A 17,378-nucleotide genomic window follows, 5' to 3' on the forward strand; every position below is an offset into this window, starting at 1 on the left:
AGAAACCACGTATTTCTTCTGAGAGGCCAAATCAGAGAAAGCTGAGAGGCCCCACCATTCACATGTGTTCTTGAAGGGGTACGATCCCAGTTCACTGCAGCTTCAGCCTCCTAAATAGCTGGGACTACAGGCCTGCGCCATCCCATTTGGCTAATTTTTTAAAAAAATAGAGACAGGGTCTCCCTATGTTGTCCAGGCTGGTCTTAAACTCCTAGACTCAAGTGATCCCCCTGCCTCAGCCTCCCAAAGTGCTGAGATTACAGGCGAGAGTGACCATGTCCAGCCCCAAACTTTCTTATGAGTGCCACTCTCAAAAAGTCAAGAGTTGGGCCTCAGTTTAAGAAACACAAATAGATGTTAGAAGCAAAGTTACCAGACAAGGTTCCGGTCTCCTGTCCAGACCATCCCACTTGCTGCTGCACAGTGTGGTGGTCAGGTCCCCATTACAATGGATCCAGAAGCTTCTTTAATTTTTTCTTACCTGTCCATTGTCTCTGATCCAGACAAGATAGGAGAGAAGAAAGGGTACTGCTTTAAAAAGGAATCAATCTGTTTTATCATACTGGAAGGAAAAAGTGAATTCAGGGTTATGGGCAATTGCAATATTCACCCAGTTACACAAGCTACAATGTGGTGGAGGTGTTAGGTGAGGTGAAGTTTGCATTTTACTTTGTTTTGAACTTGAGTTTCAAGGTACTAGAACCTTTTTACAGAACTTGGTTACACTATTTTTAATAGCACAGTAAAGGAGTGCTTATTGAGCAGATTCGTTTAATGGCTGCCTTTTTTTTTTTACCCATCTTGTTCCTTTCCAATTGATTTGATTTGTCCTATTGAGCTATCCATAAGTAACTAGCTGAGTTCAGTCTTTCTTAGAGTAAGTAGTAAGAGACATGTAAGCTCATTTTTTTCAAGTTTAATTACCTTTATTAAGTTTAATAAGCTTCATTTCAACAAAGAAAAGAATCAGTTGGGAGATGAACTCATTGCACACCCATTTAATTGACTCTGGGTCACCTTCAGAGTAAAATGTACAGCAAAGGAAACAGAAGATGTTACGTGGATTATTAGACCAGCTCCATGCCTGTTGTTTAAGTGCCTTTCCCTTCCCCTATTCACAAGATGCTGTGCATGTACGTGTGTGCGTGTGTGTGTGTGTGTGTGTGTGTGTGTGTGTGCTATTAGAGTATTCAGCTATAATATGAGCATGACAGGTGAAGAAGCTGAATTTTCTGTTCCCAGCATTTCAATTTGGAGTTCTTTTTGAATCAAAGCCAGAGAAGGCATTTACAGAATTTGTTGGGGGTAAAATCACCTCAGAAAAAAAGAGCAGCAGGTCAGTAGTAGGATGGGATTTCAACTACAAAGACAACTTTTCAGAAGTCTTAAACTAAAGATATGTTTAAAACACAGCCAGTACTCCATTAAGAGAGAATCTGGGAATTTCAATGGAAAATCAACTTACTCCTGACAGTCACTTAGTTGGCATGACTTTTCTCACAGTATTGGTTTTCCTCACTGCACAAAAATTTCCAAAATATAAATGAATTTATATTCATCAGATTTTCTTTCACCAGATTTGGTTATATGTATTTTTTACCTCCTGTTTTTTTTAATAAAATGTTTTTGAACTTCTTAACAGGAAAGTAGAAAATAGAACTGGCCCTCTCCCTCTCAAAGTATGATTATAACCCTTAGACTGATTGTTAATTCATAGGCCATGTAAAACTCATTCACTCAGTCAATAAATGTTTATTATATGCCAGGCACTGCTCTGGGCACTGGAGATACAGCAAGAAACAAAGCAAAGTTATTTCCCTCATGGAGCTTATAAACCATAAATAAATAAGTAAAATGTCTCATGTAAGAGATGGTAAAATGCTATGGAGAAAAATAAGGGAAGCGGACAGGGTGTAGGGGAGTTTATCTAGGGAGAAGATGACACTTGAGCAAAGACCTGAAGGGTGACGAAGCAAGCCAGGTCATCTACGGAAGGGCATTCCAGACAGAGGAAATAGGACATGTTAAGGTCCTGAGGTAGGAAAATGCCTGTGATGTTTGAGTAGGAATATGTCAGAAAGTACGCATATAGCTTAGGAAAGAGAGACTTCCTGAGCCTCAAATGGCCTTCCAGATAACACAGACTCCATCACCCCAGATCTTGAGAGAGTCTATGTCACTGTCTTTGATCTGGGTTAGTAATAAATCTATGGAAGTCGTGATCCTGGCTCTGGGTCCATTATTGGCACCATCTCCAATCCCCAGCATGTAGTTGAATTGAACACTTTGGAGTCAGTATCCAGGTCTGGTAGAGTTCCCATCTGGCAGTGCAAATGGCTGAGATGAGGATGAGACATCCATTTGACCACCAACAGCCTCATTAGAATAGCCATGTGGACTGGTGGCTCAGTTAGTTAACTTGAGGGACTGATGAGGTCAAGGCTGAAGTTGGATCTCTCTCAAACTTGAGAGCATTCACATCACACAGAATACATAGGTAAGCCTAGCCTGATATCTCAAAGAGGTCAACCATTGGTCTGATAAGAAATTGTGACTAAAGTCAAGCAAATAAACCAGAAATGTACCCTGCTTGAAGTGAAATTAGTATTCGAAAGTCTAGCTTTTTAAAAAAAGTCTAAACAGGAGATTTATACAAGGATTTACCCCACAGTTCTTTTAAATAGCAAATTCTCTCCAGATTCATTGTCAAAGCAAAGCATATCTAGTCTGAAAGCATATTTTTCTTAATACTGAAAGACAATATTAAAGTACAAATTTAAAACAGTCATATAGTAGTTTAGTAATTTTATCACTGAATATATAGAACATAATGTACACTTGGTGTCTTTAAATTGGCATGCTTAGCCCAAATAGGTGAGCTCACAATCAAAAATTACAGGAATACCATTAATTTATAAGACTCTTACAATAATAGCAGCAAATGACATTGTTTTCTTCATAACTACCATATCTGAAACTATAAAAGCGTTGCTCCAACCACTGTTTTTGAACCATTTCTTGGTTCATACTAATAGTGAAAACAGACTTCCTTGTATAACATTTCTTCTCTGTTTCTGTTCAGAGTGAGTAAGAAACATCTCAAGTGTGATTCATCTTTAGTAGGCCTACTTTTCCAGTCAGAAAACAAAATCATTTATTACCATTGATCAAGTCTTTCCATTTTAAAAAAATGTATTTATATATTTGCCACTGCCATTTCTAAACACTTTGCAGCTCTGTCATTTTCAAATACAATCTGATAACTTGGATTGAAGAACTCTGTATGCCCAAGAAGCTGGCAAGTGGCACAGGTGCCAGGGTAAATTCAACAGTTCTTCATCACCCAAGTGCTGCTGGGTTTGATCTTCTTGGGACTGATTAAATTCATGAAAGGGAAGCCCATTTTAAAAATCAACCAAAGTACAGTATTTTCTATCTGGAATCTCAAGATTCCTACTCCACCCCTCCTTCCCACAATGAAAAAAAATTTAAAGACCTCTTTCTATACATAAAAGTGAGGGGTGCCCTACATTTCATTACAAGATAAACTATTTCAAGAAACAGGAAAATGATGGAAGTTAAGAGGTCCTCATATTATAGCACCTCATCCCTGCATAGTGGGTTTAAATTTGCATTACAATATTCCCCTTTTCTTAGGCTATTCCCCTGTTTAATTTTTGTACATAATTTATCTACATGGCAATAATGCCAATAGCTAACGTTATATGTTAGGCATGCTACTAAGTGTCAGGGACAGGCAGAGACCAAGACAGACTTGGGCCATGCCCTCATGGAGATTATAGTATAGGAAGGGACATTTGTGAACATTATCTCCATTTTATAGTTGAAAAACTATCGTCTTAGGTGGGCAGTGACTTGCCTGAGGCTATTCAACTAGTTACGAGACTTGAACCAAGTCTATGTGCCTCTAAAACCTAAAGTCCTCCAACACTTGAATTAACTGAAGCACGAACAAATGGTGAGGGCCACCAAAGGGCCATTCTTCAAGGTCCCCAGGCATATTCTAGTTGACTCAAACTGGAGGCAGAAAAATATCCATGGTCATTCCAGGATCAGGCCCTACCCAGTCCCGCAAGAACTTTGATGATCTCAAAAGATACGCTCCAAAATACCTTCCCATGTGAATGGACCTCCAATGTACAGGAGCAGCTGAGTCCAGAGTTTTGGAACTCTGAACCCTAAACCACATAAAGTCCCTGTAAAGGAGCTCTCACCAAGACTCCTTCTGCCTGACATCTTCTGGAAGATTGTCACCCAATGATGGCCACCTCCTCAGCACATGGCAAGTATTCCATCATTCCATTCTGTTCTTCCTCCTTCTGGAGAAGATTCTTGGGACTCATCCCTCACACTCTAATGAATGCTAACATCCCTTCGTCACAGTATTCTCACTTCTCCTACGAACACTCTTTTCTCGTCCCACTTTGGATCTCCACACAAACAATAAAGAGACCAACTATGCAATCCTGAAGTATATGAAACAGGAAAGCTTCTGCCTGCTCTGATTGGAATGAGCTCTTAGACAAATAATCCTTCATAGTACTTCAATAACTCTGCAGTTTTGTTGTTGTTGTCATCATTTGAGCCAGAGTCTCACTCTATGGCCCAGGCTGGAGTGAAGTGGAGTGATCTCAGCTCACTGCAGCCTCTGCCTCCCAGGTTCAAGCAATTCTCATGCCTCAGCCTCCTGAGTAGCTGTGATTACAGGTGCCCGCCACCAGGCCCAGCTAATTTTTGTATTTTTAGTATAGACAGGGTTTCACCATCTTGAACAGGCTAGGCCTGGCCTCAAGTGATCTGCCCACCTCAGCCTCCCAAAGTGCTGGGATTACAGGTGCGAGCCACTGCACCAGGTCCCATGGTACTGAAATAATTTTGACGTAAAGTGACCTTATTTCCTGACAGATTCTTTCTTGGAGTAGGAGAACTATTTTATTATTTCGAAAGTACATTGTGAACATTAACACTGAAGTCCCAAACAAGGAGTGAAGAAAGCAAGTTGGTTTACCTGACATTACTTTGAGGGAATCTCTCATTTGACAAAATCCCTTATTTGGTCAAAATGACTAAATATGGTCAGAATTCATATACTAAAAGGAAATTCATAAACTAAAAGGAAAACAGCATTAAATAGGAACTAAGTGGCTCATTTCACGAGTGGGAGACAGTGTTTTAATGTTTTTTAAATATTTGTCTTCCTATCCCTCCCCTAATCTAACTTACCCCATCTAACCCACAGATTACACCCATTTAGCCTAAACACCTATTTAACCAAAAGAAATGATTTCCTAGCCTTTCTTCTCCAATTAAAATGTCCGTGGATACCACACTTTTCTTGACTGAGAGGTACAGGTGAGAAAGGAAAGAGGCTCCCAGAATCCACTCCCTTTTTGTTTTCTACCCCAACTTCTCAGTCAAGTCAATAAATACATAGTAAGTTTGGATGTGGGTCATCGCATGGTAAGACCTGGCCTGCCACAGGAAATCTCTTTTACTTCATTTCAGAGTCTCAAATGATCTTGATATTTGGTCTAGTCACTCAAGAAAAATCGGCATTGGTGGCTTAACAGGGGCCTGAGGTGGCCGGCTGGAGATGAGGCGGTCATTTCCTATCCAGAGCAGTGATGTTGAGCAGGTGGGGGCTGCCAGCCGGCTGGCTTCTGGATAGGCGTCCGTGTCAGGAGCGATAGGCTGCGAAGTCACGCGGCGGGGCGTAGGGCTGGTAGTGCCTGCGGGTAGGCCCGGGGCGGCGGGGAGTCATGTTCATGTAGTCACTGTGCAGAAGCCTGCTCCTTCTACTCCTCATCTGCAGCAAAGAGAAGTGTCAGTGTGGAGGAACAATGTCAGGGAAGGAGTTCTAAGACTTTGGGGACAACTATGATATTAACTGTCAAATGACAAACACTAACATTTTTTGAGTACTTTGGACTTGGGTAATGACTGATCAAACCTAACTACTGACTTCAAAATGAACTTGAACTTGAAAAATCTCAATGAAAGTATTTTAGAGAAATGCATCCCTGTTACTTTCAGTGCTGTCATTTGACCTGAATTCAAAATGCATACTAATTAACATATCCACTGTTGATATTTAATACACTCGAAGGCCCTTCTTCCTTTGACTGGGTTAAGCCTAACCCCCATTGCAATCTTCTTACATTAGCATTTGCTTAGCAAGCTGTGTTTTCATAAGTAACCAAAGAAGACCTTCAGCCCCTCCAGAGTCTGGAATAATCACAAATTTGTAAAGATGGAGTCCATACTAATGGCCATTTACAGTTCTAGACAACCAGTACATTCCTATTTCTTTAGGGGTATGTATTGCTATAAAGACAATAGCGTCACTCCTCTTTCTTCCATAGGCTTGGCTCCCTCAGGATGAATTCCCACCAGGAGTGAGGGAAGTAAGAGCAATAGTTTCACCCACCATGAATCTGAGCAAAGTTTTTGACTAAGGGTTAGGAGCATCATTTCTGGATCAATGTGATAGTAAATTTTACATTTTTTATAAATGACCCAGAAAACATCAAAAAACAGAAAGCCATCAGATTTCTGGATTCAGAATTCTCTATTATGAAAAAAGTACCTAATTCCTGGCACATAGGATTGATACCTAAGTAGATATGCTGTACATGAATGACATGATACCTGAATGAATAAATAAGTGAATGATTTCAGCCCTGGTTTTGTTTCCATACCCTCCTGCCTGAGCACTTCACACCTTCCTTGTCAAAGGGGCATGAGTAAGCGCTAAAGAAAGGTTTGAAAAACACTGACCCCATGTTACTAAACACAGCTAACGTGTTTTAAGTCCTCATCTTCAACTCTCAGCAGCATTCATACTATTGATAACTCTCTTCTTTTTATGATACTGTTTCTCTTTGTTATCTATGACATCCCAGCTTTTATCCTACCTGTCTGGCTGCTCCTTCCCTGCCTCCTTTGCAAGCTCATCCTTCTCTAACCAGAGGTTGGAATTTCTCACTGCTTAGTCCTAGGCCTTCTTCTCTACTCTATCCTCTTTTCCTAGGCAACCTCATTCACATTCACAGCTTCAATTATCACCTACTCACCCAAATTTATATCTTTGCACTAAACCTCAAAGGCACTCTAAACTCAACAGGTCTAAAATAAAACTCAAGAGTTCCCCCAAGTGCTGTTTTTTCACCAGTGTTTCTCATCTGAGTGAATGACACTACCATATATACAGTTACCCAAGACAGGCCTCCTAACCTCATCCTTGACACCTCAAGATCCCTTAGTCCCTGTCCCAGGGGACATTTGGTGAAGTCTGAAGACTTTGGATCTTCACAGCGCAGAGGGATGCTACTGGCATCTACAGGGTAGAGGTCAGAGATGCTGCTAAACATCCTATATTGCACAGTACAGTCCTCTGCAACAAAGAATTGTCTTGGTTCTACATCCTTTCTGTAAATGAAAGACTACAGCTGTCTTGAGCACAAGATCATAGCAGGGTTGAGGCCAAGGAAATGTCTATCCCCAGATGAGTGTAGAAAACAGCTAGTGATAACCTGGGAAGCCTATTTAGTACTTACTCCAACCATGATGACTCTCTTTGCCAAACCTCCAAGTGTCAGCCTTTGCCTCCGGACACTCAAACCAAACCACAGCTGGAAGAGAGGCCCCAGTAATAAAGGTGTCTTTACTCTCAGGTTCTTCACGTTGCACACAAAGATAACGAAAGGTCTATTGCAGTCAGCTCCCATGCTTATCCCCAAGTGATTGTCAAATGGCGGACTTACTTATTATCACACTAACTCTAAACACAGCAGTGGGATGAAAATGACAAATGCATGGCTGGGAACAAACACCAAGCAGAACCCACAGCGCCCATGTGCATCTAGCATGTGTGCATATGTGTGCAGGAAGTACCTACCCTATGTGTCTGTGCCATCTCCTTCAACAGTGAATGTCAGCTAATGATATGCAATTTCCGAACCACTCCTCCTTTACCCTTCTCCCCATACCACCCTTACCCCCTTGTCTCCTGGGAATAGCAGAGCACAGGGCATATGCAAGGTAGTCTACTTAAGTACATGGTCATCAAAAATCTAGTGGATTATTATAAAAAGCAGACACTACCTGTCCACATACTATTCACATTCCTCACATTGTGATCTGCAGTGGGAAACATAATGTTTTTAAAAATATTCCTTTAGACTAGGAAAAGGGGCAGCTTTACCAGCATAGCTGCCTAAGTGGAGAATTGAAAGACAGTGGCAGGTGCTGGTCTGTGGCAGCTTGACCAAAGGGAGTTCTTTATTTATTCAAATGTCAACATCAGGTCAAGAACTGAGATAGAATCTGCAGCTGCTCCCAGAAACCCACGCAGCCTAGAAACCCACTCAACCTAGAACTGCCTACAGTAGCATATCGTAGGCCCTCAGGAAGTTCCGGAAAACAGCAACTTTCATCAAGGCACGCTGCAGACCAGCCAAAAATAGGATCTCAGAAAATTACTGAGGAAATAGCTAAACTCCAGGGATCCATAATGGTCTAGATGCCCAGCTCAGCAATGTACTTGTTGCTTAAACAGCAACAGCAGAAAAAGATGACCCCAGAGTAAAAATACTATGTTGTTCAATGAAACATAAACAAACTTGTACTTATACTCTTTTGATAAGAGATTACAAAGACCCAGGTGTGAGATGCAGATAAATGGCGTTCTTACTGGGTAACCGAACTGACTGCAAGAGGCCACAAATGACAAGACTTCCCAATTCACAGGGAGTCTGTAAGACAAAGTAAAACAAAATAATTTTTTTAAGACAAAGCAAGATGAACCTCACTAGGAATTATTAGTGCTGACAAGGAGAAAACCCCAGAGTGTCCATGGTGTGTCTGAGTTGAAAGTGAACTGTGTAAACTCACTGAAAGTGAGAAGCTGCTTTTGCCCCTTTGGGTGACTCAAGTCACTCAGTAAATTGATGTCTCATACTAACTGACATTTTAATGCATATTTAGAATAAGTTTTCAATAATGAGCAGTGTCCCCTGGTCACTGAAGGTTAAAGTAGTTCCCAAAACTACTTTCTGCAGAGCTAGTAAATTACCTTAACCTAGGTCAGCATGTCACAGGGGAGTGCCTTTCCTGGAGGGGTACCCAAAGGGCCACTACACCTGGCCTTTAAGTTAGGAAGTTGAGATTCCCAATGAGAGAACTGAAAAGCCATATGGTAGGCATAAAAGCCAATGGCCAGAGACTAAGAAGAAACAAGAACTAAGAATTCTAAAAATTCTAAAATTATCAGCAAATACCACAGAGGATCAAAGCTAGAAGATAAATTGGATGAAGACACCAAGATCTGGAAAGATGAAAGTCAACTAGCATCAGAGGCAGAATTCGGGCAATGTTTACAATACCAATCCCCACCTCCAGGGTTGGGCTACTTGCAGAAGGCAAGCCAGGCAGATTCCTAAGATGATACCTTGTATGAGGAATTTCCAGGAACAAGCAACCACTTTGTGTTCTACCCTGCAGCAAGTACAGATTAGGCAACAGGCAGCCTGACAAATGTCCATCTGAGCCCTAAGGTCTTCTGAACTACAAGGACCATGTGGGGAACAATTGAAACTTCAGCAATAGACCAAGAAAAGTCTAAAAGAATCTAAGACTGGATAATGGGAAGCCATAACTATGGAGCCAGGTCTGTACCCCCAGTCATCAAGCTGACAGTAAACAGGATGGCTTCACATGGTATGGCTTTCAGAAATCACTGACCCATCTACGAATTAGGTAAATACATGGATTATGCCTTAAAGATGCTTATCATACTTCATGCAGATTCATTTAAATCCTTAATCTGACCTATCTGGAGGTTATCAATTCATCAATCCAATAAGCATTCATTAGCACCAAATGTACTTAATATCAAATGGAGAATATCAAGAGAAATAGTCTTTTATCCTCGAAGAGAATATGTTTTTCATTGAATAAGTGACTCATACATGCATGTAACTTCTAGAAAAAAATTCAAAGACAACATGGAATTCATACATGAGGTATTCTCTACCACACTGTGTGCATAAGAAGTTTCCCAGTAAGAAAAACATTGTCACTCAGGGATCCATTCTTAACTGTAGACACTTTCATCAAAATGTGTTCAAACCTAGGCCAAAAACTCAATGTTGAGGAAAGCAAAGAAAAATACACCACATTTATTACGTAAACATTTGCAAAAGTTGGTACTTCAATTCAGTGGTGAGAGCTCAGAAAATTCTAACTCCCATTATAGTTTCATAATGACAGCACCATACTCACACAATTCAACTACTTCAGAAGAGAAAAAAAATATGACTCAGATAAACAGATGTAGTTTCTTTGCTAGGTTTGAATACACGATTAGTAGCCAAGTTTCTCATGATTTTTGATCAAGCCAACATTGTACATTGGCTTTAGTTGCCTAGCTTCCCAAGTTGCCTAGCTGTTTATACATGCATACGCATTAACACTGTTTTATGTGTCATAATTACATCGCAAAATGGGAAGAAGAAAGATAACTACTCCTAATCCCCCCACCCTAATTTGCCCATTTAGCTTCTTATTCTGCCTGGCCACCTACTCAGTGCCTTCTGGGAAAATTAACTCATAACAGATTTTTAGCTCAGATAAAGTTGAACAGGCTAAAAGAAAACCTACTCATGCATGGGGAAAAGAAAATAATCATCATCATATATTAAACAGAAAATAAACCACATAGGCAAACTTCTTGAATATGTTCAGATTGCACGTGCAGTGGAAATGTTACATAAAAGCAGTGCTTCTTCTCTTACCCAGAAAACACTAAGGGCCACTGTTACTAGCAAGCTGTAGGAAGCCAGGACTCCACCAACCACTGCCAGTGCCCAGAAGGGCTGAGAAGGTCCAGAAAATGGGGGACCTGGACAAAGGTGTTTCCCTGAAAAATAAAATAGAGTGGATTAAATGATACAGGAATTGCAATTGAGTATATTTCCCTCCTTGCGAACGTCAGAGAAAAATGTGAAAGAAATACAAATATTTAAAATACCATCAGCTTAGAGTATATAGATTTCCGCTTTGAGACTCACCCAACCCCACCACTGACCATGACCTGGTCAGTTTTCATGACTACAGTTGAAAGCCATTACTTTAGGATAGTACCCTGGAGACTTGTGTTCACTTGACTCTGTGGAATCTACGGTGTGATTCAAAATGGTAACTTCCAATGGCCTTAACCTAACTTCACTCCTTTCTTCTATCAGAAGATAGTTAATCAGGACCCGAAACTGCATCCTTGGAATAAGTTGAATAAAATACATGTTTTCAAGCCTTAAAAAAATCATCAGCCTAATATGGTAGTAGAACACTGCACTGGTAATCAGAGGATAAATTTCTAGCTCCAAGTCCATCTAATAGATTATATGATGATGAACAAGTAGCTTTATATCTTTGGGAATCAAAAGGGAATGAGAAGGAACCTGTAGAGTTCTATTCAAAATTACAGAAAATTAGAACTAGAAAGCATACCAATAATCCTCTAGTCCATTGATTTTCAATTCTAGCTGCACATTAAATTATCTGAGAAAGTTTGAAAATATAACAATGTCCAGCACCCTTTCCTCAACCCATATCAATAACACCAGAATCTCAATGTCTGGAACTAGGCATTGATATTTCTTTTAAAACCTACTCAAAAGTATAATATGCAGACAGGATTGAAAATTACTAAGTACAGGATCATTGGTGTCCTTCCCAGTTCTACTATAAATGACATTTTATGTGTATATGTGTGTATTCATATATGTAAAATACTATCCTAAAGTAGTAGTATCATTCATATAGGAAAAAATATTTCACTCTTAACTACAAGCAAAATAGCATAATTGTTTAACCTTTGACCTGATACATTAAAATATTCTGCTTGGACATTGTAGATATTAGAAATCTAAATAGAATTTAGTAAACAAAATATTCACACATTAATTGTCTCTATTTTGCTAGAACACAAAAGCTAATCTGCCACAATAAGTTAATGGTTCTTTCCTTATTTAGTATCCTATTTTTCATCAGCACAGCTCTGTTCCAGCACAGAAGAAAAACCATTAATTGGCATTATGCTAGGATTCGATATAAAAAAAACATATATTTTTCTTATCATTCCACAAAAGGGAAAAGCTATGACGTATACACAATGTATGCCAAAAAAATCAAATTTTACTTGTTGCTGTCAATAAACTATATTCTTTTGAGTTGGGAATCATAATTTTTCTCCCCACCATTTAGAGAGAACATAACATCAACAAAAGCTCAGTAGACTTATGTTTACTAATTCACCAATATTGCTTAATAATTGTATTGAGTTTTTGACTATGAAACAGTTAGGTGACTTATCCAAGATTGCAGAGTTGATTAATAGCAAATTTCATGTCCCCTGGTTTTGAACATACAAAGTTCAGCATTCTTTGTATGTTTAAGAAAATGGAAAGGTACTTTTACAGAGGAAAATTATGGACCCCCAAAAAAGAATTACTTAGAAATAGAACTGAGTCTTCCTGAGTCTTAACCCATTAGATCCAGCTGTTACTTGAGGGCACCTGGGCTTACATTTTAATGGTAACCTTTTTTCTGCCATGACCCACTCAAATGGAGAAAAATGAATGATCTAGTCCCACATGCTGCAACTTTATCACTTACTCTCCCACTCAATGTCAGCAAAGGAAAATAAAGATATTCAAAATATAACCTTGAAACTCTACAGTAAAAGGAAAAAACTTTCTGAAAACATTATTTGTCTTTGTTAGTATCAAATCACTTAGGCCTTATTCAACCCTACCACTGACCAAGACCTAGTTTTCTGGACTGCATTTGAAAACCATCACTTTAGGGTGGTATATTAGTGAAGTTATATGTTACCTTTCACGTGGATAATGGTTCCATTGCTCTTCTCGCTGTCTAGGTAAGGAGGAGGATACATGAGTTCAATTTTGCAGAAGTAAATATCTGTTTGGTTAACATACAAATTCTGGAGGTAGAATGTCACTGATTCATTCCCCAATTTCCCATCACAGTTGAACCCCGTTGCTGAGTTAACCTGAAGCAACTGGGAGTAATTCCCATGCACAGCACAGACTTGCACGGCACTATCCACTCCTTTATGAAGGGATGCCTGGAACTGCCTTGAGAAGAGATTGCAGGAATACTTGCAGGTGAGGTTGACCGAGTTGTCATACGCCTCAAGCATGGGCGACTGCTTCACCAAAATCTTGTTTCCTGGGGGAAAAATTATTTGCTTACAACAAGAATATAAGGATAATTTTTACTCCTGAAAGCAAAATGTATTAATTAACTAAATGAACAGATCTCCAGCAAAGGTTTTCTCTTGGGAGAAAATGTAGGACCTCTTGGGGGGATAATTATACTGAGAGTTCAAAAGTTAACATTTTGATATTATTTTCGTCCTCTTTTGAATGGAACAATGGAGCATGTTTTCACCTGGAAGACAGCACATGACTTTCTTTTGGCAATGAGCACCACAGCCATGCACTCACAATTTTTGAATCTATTCCTGAGACATTAATATTAATTATGCATTGGGCCGATTTCCTGATAGAGTGATATACTTGGAGGTAATTTTATTGCCTGACAGACACGCAGATAGATTTGTTTGTTTGGTTGGTTGGTTGGTTGGTTGGTTTTTGAGACAGTCTTGCTCTATTACCCAGGCTGGAGTGCAGTGGTGCAATCTTGGCTCACTGCAACCTCCACCACCCAAATTCAAACAATTCTCCTGCCTCAGCCTCCTGAGTAGCTGGGATTACAGGCATGCACCACTACGCCTGGCTAATTTTTATATTTTTTTAGTATAGGCAGGGTTTCACCATGTTAGCTAGGCTGGTCTCAAACTCCTAGCATCAAGTGATCTACCTGCCTCAGCCTCCCAAAGTGCTGGGATTATAGGTATAAGCCGCCATGCCCAGTCTACAAATAGATTTGTTTTTAAGTTGTGATACGGGATTTTGTAAAGGAATTAAAATATTTTGAAAATATTTCATCCCATTCCAAGAATGGGATGAAGAGATAGGAAAAAATGTAACCCAAAAGTTTGCTTTAATTTGTTTTCCACACCAAATTCATAGAATAGCCTCCTCAAGAAATTCATAGATTTATGCCCTTAAATCATAAAAGGTGAAAGAGTCTTACAGGAGTTATCTCTCTGGTCCATCATCTACCTTTGCTCCTATCCCAATAAAACATCAAAGAACCTGGAGATTATTTAGTTCAATCTTTAAAAGCACGGAAACTGAAACTAGGTTATCAACTCCATAAGAGAAGAGAACACATTGTCTCATTTCCCATGGTATCCCCATTGCTGGCACATGACAGTATTATTTCTTTTTTTTCTTTTTCCTAATGGCTATATAAGGCCTAGAAACATTAGCTGGTTTGTCTAAAGTCACCAAACAAATGGTGAGCAAAGCCAGAACTAAAACCCAAGTTGTCTACAACCACCTGAGAAATAGAACACTGCAGCACTGAGAATCAACTTTGCAACCAAGAGAACTTCCAAAATGTTTCTACAACAAACCACTTTGTGTCTTTGATTCAAATTTCAACACAAACAAAAGCATTTTTTTGCTCTTGTTTGGGTTATGCTAATAATTATTTACCTACTTGCATTTTCTTTATTTGAAACAACATCCCATATACCCACACCAAAGAGCCAAATAGAATCAGATTCATTTTTAAATGAAATTTACAATTTCACTGAATTTGAATTCATACACACAGGTGTTTTGTTTTTGTTTTGCCAAGAAGGGACTGGCAGAGAACTAAATTAATAGTAGCTTTTTGTCTCCTACATAATCAACAATGCTGGTGGGCATGATGGCTCACACCTTTGTGATCCTAGCACTTTGGTAGGCCAAGGTGGGAAGATTGCTTGAATCCAGGAGTTCAACACCAGACTGGGCAACATAGCAAGACCCCATCTCTACAAAATTCTTTGTTAAAAAATCAGTGCTGTTTATATCAAGAACTTTAAAATGAAAAAATATCTGTGCTTAGGTCCTCCCACTTCTGGAAATTCTGATTTAATTGGTCTAGGCTGGGGAGACAGGAGGAGAAGGATTAAATTTTTTTCTTTATTTTAAATAATAACTTGATCGAGGTATAATTCAGTCACTATAAAGTTTGCTGTCTTAAAGTGTAAAATCCAGAGATTTTTTTAACATATTCACAAAGTTATGAATGAATCACCACTATCTGATTCCAGAATATTTTCATTACTTCAAAAAGAAATACTATGTCATTTACCATCACCCCTCTTCCTCCCTCCCTTAAGTCCCTGGAAACCACTAATCTACTTTGCTTCTATGAATTTGCCTACTCTGGACCTTTTTAATAAATAGAATCATACAATATATGGCTTTTTGTGTCTAGATTCTTTCACTTAGCATAATGTTTTCAAGGTTCATCCATGTTGTAACATGCATCAGAACTTTATCACTCTTTATGGCCAAATAATATTCCATTGTATTTTCCATTTGTTTTTCCATTCATCACTTTTCGGCTACTATGAATAATGCTGCTGTGAGCATTTGCATACAGATTTTTATGTGGACATACGTTTTCAACTCTCTTAGATATTTAGCAGGAGTGAAATTGCTGGATCATATGGTAACTCTGTTTAACTTTTTGAGCAATTGTTAAACTGTTTCCAAAGCAACTGCACCATCATACATTGTCATTAGCAGTGAATGAGGGCTCCACTTTATGCTTATCCTTGTCCACACTTGTTATTGTCCATCTTTTCTATTATAGCCATCCTGGTGGGCATGAAGTGATATCTCATCATGGTTTGATTTGCATTACTCTAATAACTAATGGTATTATTTATCTTTTCATGTGTTTATTAGCCATTGGTCTATTCTTTTTAGAGAAATGTCTATTCAGATCATTTGCCCATTTACTAACTAGTTATTTATCTTTTTCTTATTGAATTATAGAGTTATTTATACATTTTTTATCCTCTTTTTTTTTTTTTTTAACATAGTCTCATTCTGTCACCTAGGCTGGAGTGCAGTGGCACGATCTTGGCTCACTGCAACCTCTGCTGCCTGGGATCAAGCAATTTTCCTGCCTCAGCCTCCCGAGTAGCTAGAATTGGAGGTGCCCACCACCACCCTTACTAATTTTTTTATTTTTAGTAGAGATGGGATTTCTCCAAGTAGGCCAGGCTGGTCTCGAACTTTCGACCTCAGGTGATCCTCCTGTCTCAGACTTGATACAAGTTTCTTATCAGATATGTAATATGCAAATATTTTCTCTCATTCTGTGAATTGTCTTTCACATTGTCTTTCATATTGTCTTAAAAGTTCCCCCACTTGATTCTAATATTCTACTGGGTTAAAAGTCACTATGGCCTAGTGGAAATCTAAAAGCCTTCAGTTTTCCACGGCTAATTAAATCAGGTATAGGACTTGGGTATAGGACCCAGGCATCCATTCATTTTCCTTTTTTTTTAAGTTTATCTAGTAATTCTAGAGATGGCAGTCAAGTTTAAGAACCAGTGGTGTAACAGAGGAAAACTAACTTCTTATCCTCAAATAGGCCTCCACAGGCTTTTCCAACATCATTTCCTCAAAGCAAAACCCTCCTAATTAGGCAGATCATTTAAGCCAATATCCTAGGAACACACTGTGAGCATTCCTACCTCTGAGCGTTGTCTACTAACTCCTTGGCACAGAGCACCACTCCCTTCCCAGGTCTCAAAATGATTACTGTCAATATCGCTCACTTGACAGTTGGTCGAGTTCTCCCTTTTGAACAACTCTTGTTTCACATGCTTCAATTTGCTTAGCTTTGAATTCATGTGCATTTCCCCTAGGCCCCTGGTTTCCAGCCTCTTGACAGAAAAGACCACATATTATGCCTCTTTACCTAACACAGTATGACTAATAGACTCTCATTAAATAATTGTTAGAGTGAAAGATGGTTGATCCGACTGTACTATTGTCATCGGCAGCTAGGTCTGACTACCATCTCATTAAATCCTTTTTCAAAACCTATGTCAACAACTTTAACATCACGTATGATTTGTTCCACAAATATTTTGCAAAAGCACTGAAAAGTAAACATGCTAAGAATCAAAAATTCAACCTATCTTAATACAAACATCCAATTTGTATGTTGTTGTTGTTGCTTTTGATTTAGTTTGTTTCCTTTTTTTACTTAGAAGGAGTCATTGTCAGTTCTGATTGGAAGAGCAACCAACTCCAGCAAGAAATGCCAGTACCTCCCCTCCTTTTCAGAGAGTGCAGGTTAGGCATTTGTATTTCTGCTTGCTCACCAAACCCCCCAATTGTGTTTCTGTTGCT

The 17,378-nt window shown here is 39.1% G+C and overlaps 1 protein-coding gene across 3 annotated transcripts in view; it reads right to left on the reverse strand.

The window, feature by feature from the left end:
- Positions 1-904: 904 nt before the first annotated feature.
- Positions 905-17,378, reverse strand: part of CD28 (CD28 molecule) — an 80,899-nt gene continuing 64,425 nt past the window's right edge. For all 3 annotated transcript variants that reach the window (XM_074399205.1, XM_074399207.1, XM_003925630.4), the window contains exons 2-4: positions 12,916-13,272; positions 10,815-10,939; positions 905-5,827 (exon numbers count right to left, since the gene is read on the reverse strand). In XM_074399205.1, the coding sequence (XP_074255306.1) occupies positions 5,699-5,827; positions 10,815-10,939; positions 12,916-13,243 (582 nt within the window). In that variant the 5' untranslated portion in view covers positions 13,244-13,272 and the 3' untranslated portion in view covers positions 905-5,698. The remainder of the gene's footprint in view (positions 5,828-10,814; positions 10,940-12,915; positions 13,273-17,378) is intronic.

Source organism: Saimiri boliviensis, chromosome 5 (genome assembly GCF_048565385.1).
Source record: "Saimiri boliviensis isolate mSaiBol1 chromosome 5, mSaiBol1.pri, whole genome shotgun sequence".
Taxonomy (NCBI): Eukaryota; Metazoa; Chordata; class Mammalia; order Primates; family Cebidae; genus Saimiri; species Saimiri boliviensis.